This window comes from Rhinopithecus bieti, unplaced genomic scaffold (assembly GCF_001698545.2).
Source record: "Rhinopithecus bieti isolate Rb0 unplaced genomic scaffold, ASM169854v2 scaffold_40017, whole genome shotgun sequence".
Classification (NCBI taxonomy): Eukaryota; Metazoa; Chordata; class Mammalia; order Primates; family Cercopithecidae; genus Rhinopithecus; species Rhinopithecus bieti.
Window position 1 is genome coordinate 487,501 of NW_016816550.1, and position 3,846 is coordinate 491,346.

The following is a 3,846-nucleotide window of genomic DNA, read 5'->3' on the forward strand; positions in this document are numbered from 1 at the left end:
AAAAAAAAAAAAAAAAAAAAAAAAGAACTATCTTTTGAAAGGAACGCTTCACACATGCACCCTCAATAATTGGACACCTCTTCACTTCTCTGTTAAATGGTGAAAGACACCCAAGACTAGACCTAACTACTGTCACCCTCTCCTGGCCTCTTGGCAGCCAAAAGGCCACATAGCCCAGGCTCTCCAGCATCACTGTGTAGCCGACTTGGACAAAAATTGATTTCTTCCCGTTGCCACTTTCAGATCTCTTGAAAGAATCAGCAGATGTGATAGTGTGCCCCTCTTCATCCCTGGCAGCCACTGTTACAGGAAAGATTGGGAAAGATTCCGCCCCGCCGGAAGGGAGGCAAAAGCCTCTGACCCTCCCCTCCCCCAATAGCTGACCAAGGCCAGGGCCACTGCGGAAGCATCGCGCGTCCACGTGCACCCAGCGTGCCCGGCCACCCTTCTTACGTAAGAGTCCCAGGATGTAGTTGTACCTGCTGCTGGCCCCTCTTCCCCGACGGCTAATAATAAACCCGGGTTCCTGTTTCCCGGCTGCGGCCACTCCAGATTCGGGGTTGAGGGGCTCACTCTGCAACCAAGACACTTGCATTCCGGTCATCCCACCCCGGGAGCGCACGCAAGGCCCGCCCAGCCCCCACATGCCAGCCCACCCTCCAGTGGGTCGGGACGCCGGCGCCTTTTTGACCCTCGCAGTGCCCGGCCCTCCTCCAACTGGCCTGCCCAGGACTTGGTGCTGGCGGGGTCCAGCTGCTCCAATCCCTCCTCCTCTGCCCTGCCCTGCCCTGCCCTGGCGCCCTCCCTCAGCCCGGGTATCAGGCGAGAGGCGGAGCTGGCCCGACGCGCCCCGCCCCCGCTGTAGAAAGGGCCGGGCGAGTGTTACTCGCGGTCATCCCGGCCCGGGCCTTTTATCTCAGTGCTGCCGGGGGAGGCGGGAGGAGGAGACACCAGGGGTGGCCCTGAGCACCGGCGACACCTTTCCTGGACTATAAATTGAGCACCTGGGATGGGTAGGGGGTCAACGCAGTCACCGCCGCCCGCAGTCACAGTCCGGCCACTGACCGCAGCAGCGCCCTTGGGTAGCAGCCGCTTGCAGTGGGAACACTGAATTGCCAACGAGCAGGAGAGTCTCAAGACGCAAGAGGAGGTGGGTGTCCCCGCCCCATCTCTGCCCCGGTCAGCGTGGTTGCCTGAGCTCAGGCTTTTCGGAGGGAGAAGTTGTGGTGGTGGCGGGGGGACACCCTTCTCCCCGCGGCCCTAAGTGGTCGAGGAGGTGGGAATGCCCAGCCGCGGGGAGCCACCCAGGCGCCGTCCCGGGCGAGCTGTAGCCAGAGAAGGGGGTGCGCGCGGGCAAGGGCGCCAGGCCCCCTAGCCGGGTGAATAATCTAATCTGTTCTTTCGTCCCTGTGTATCAAACAGGCCAGGGCTCGACCCACAGACCACCCTCAGCCATCGCGAGTTTCCGGACGCCAAAGCCAGGAGAAGCCGCCCATCCCGCAGGGCCGGTCTGCCAGCGAGACGAGAGTTGGCGAGGGCGGAGGAGTGCCGGGAATCCCGCCACACCGGCTATAGCCAGGCCGTCAGCGCGGGCCTTGGAGAGAGCGTGAAGGCGGGCATCCCTTTGACCCGGCCGACCATCCCCGTGCCTCTGCGTCCCTGCGCTCCAGCGCCCGCGCGGCCACCATGATGCAAATCTGCGACACCTACAACCAGAAGCACTCGCTCTTTAACGCCATGAATCGCTTCATCGGCGCCGTGAACAACATGGACCAGACGGTGATGGTGCCCAGCTTGCTGCGCGACGTGCCCCTGGCTGACCCCGGGCTAGACAACGATGTCGGCGTGGAGGTAGGCGGCAGTGGCGGCTGCCTGGAGGAGCGCACGCCCCCAGTCCCCGACTCAGGAAGCGCCAATGGCAGCTTTTTCGCGCCCTCTCGGGACATGTACAGCCACTACGTGCTGCTCAAGTCCATCCGCAACGACATCGAGTGGGGGGTCCTGCACCAGCCGCCTCCACCGGCTGGGAGCGAGGAGGGCAGTGCCTGGAAGTCCAAGGACATCCTGGTGGACCTGGGCCACTTGGAGGGTGCGGACGCCGGCGAAGAAGACCTGGAGCAGCAGTTCCACTACCACCTGCGCGGGCTGCACACTGTGCTCTCGAAACTCACGCGCAAAGCCAACATCCTCACTAACAGATACAAGCAGGAGATCGGCTTCGGCAATTGGGGCCACTGAGGCGTGGCGCCCGCGGCTGCCCAGCACCCTCTTCGACCCATCTCACCCTCTCTCATTCCTCAAAGCTTTTTTTTTTTTTGTTTTTCCTGGCTGGGGGGCGGGAAGGGCAGACTGCAAATTGGGGGGCTGCGTACGTGCAGGAGGCGCGGTGGGGCTGCGTGGAGGAGGGGGCCTCGTGTGAGAGAGAAGAAAATGGTGGCCGCAGAGGGGAGGGCCCAAGGAACCTCCTGGGAGGGGGCCTGCATTCTATGTTGGTGGGAATGGGACTGGGCTGACGCCCTGCATTCAGCCTGTGCCTTTCCTGGGGTTTCTTTTCTGTTCTTTTCGGAGGAGAAGGGCCCGAGAAGGGCCATACCAGGGCGCGGCGCTGGGTTGCCACACTTGGGAAAGCAGCCCGGAGCTGGGTGCTGGGGAAGGCGGGGCGCATAGCCTCCCGCCGCCCTGCGGTTGGGCCGGTGGAGGCCCAGGCGTTGCCAGGATTGCATCAGTTTTCCTGTTTGCACTATTTCTTTTTGTTAACATTGGCCCTGTGTTAAGTATTTCGAATCTCCTTCTTGCTCTGAAACTTCAGCGATTCCATTGTGATAAGCGCACAAACAGCACTGTCTGTCGGTAATCGGTACTACTTTATTAATGATTTTCTGTTACACTGTATAGTAGTCCTGTGGCACCCCCACCCCATCCCTTTCGTGCCACTCCCGTCCCCACCCCCACCCCAGCGTGTATAAGCTGGCATTTTGCCGGCTTGTACGAAGCTTGCCACTCAGTGAAAATAATAACATTATTATGAGAAAGTGGACTTAACCGAAATGGAACCAACTGACATTCTATCGTGTTGTACATAGAATGATGAAGGGTTCCACTGTTGTTGTATGTCTTAAATTTATTTAAAACTTTTTTTAATCCAGATGTAGACTATATTCTAAAAAATAAAAAAGCAAATGTGTCAACTAAACTGGACAAGCGTCTGGTCCTCATTAATCTGCCAATGAATGGTTTCATCGTTAAATAAAAATCAATTGATTTACTAGCAAAAGTAAATTTTGTGTTCTCTCTGGTGTTTCATGGTGGTGGATATTCATCTATGCGAGTATTTAGCTTTGTTTGGGAACTAGGTACTGACAAAATTTACTTCCAAACTTTATTTCTAATTCAGTACCAAGATAGGACCATACATCTTAACAAGTTCAGAAATATTTGAAGTATTTGAGAAGGTACATATATTGCATCTTTCAACCAATTTGGCTAACTTATTGGAGTGCGTAATTAATATTTTGAATTTTTTAAGAAGCTCAAGCACAAGCTAAAGTGTTTCGAGGCATAAAAATAAGGCTGAAATTTCATTTGGTTACTGAGAAGTGAAAATTAGAAAGGGAAGACCAGCTAATCCTAGTGCACACACCTTACAGGTTTTTAAGTTTATCTGAGTAGATATTTAAATGTATTATAACATGATCGATGACTTTTTTCACTAGTTCCCAAAAGGGCTAAGCTTTGTTGAGCGGCGTCCAGTAATGCTTCCAGTTTTTCAGTGAGCCAGTCTGCAATTGTGGACAGCAGTTCTGATCCAGGCTGCTGTGGAGCCCTTGGGAATGCTTAGATGCCATT

At 55.5% G+C, this 3,846-nt stretch overlaps 1 protein-coding gene across 1 annotated transcript; it reads left to right on the forward strand.

Moving 5' to 3' along the window:
- Window positions 1-28: 28 nt before the first annotated feature.
- MID1IP1 (MID1 interacting protein 1) lies at window positions 29-3,268 on the forward strand. The gene is made up of 2 exons (XM_017854959.1): window positions 29-1,150; window positions 1,423-3,268. Exon 2 carries the CDS (start codon window positions 1,687-1,689, stop codon window positions 2,236-2,238), a length of 552 nt encoding a protein of 183 aa, XP_017710448.1. The 5' UTR covers window positions 29-1,150; window positions 1,423-1,686; the 3' UTR covers window positions 2,239-3,268.
- Window positions 3,269-3,846: the final 578 nt, after the last annotated feature.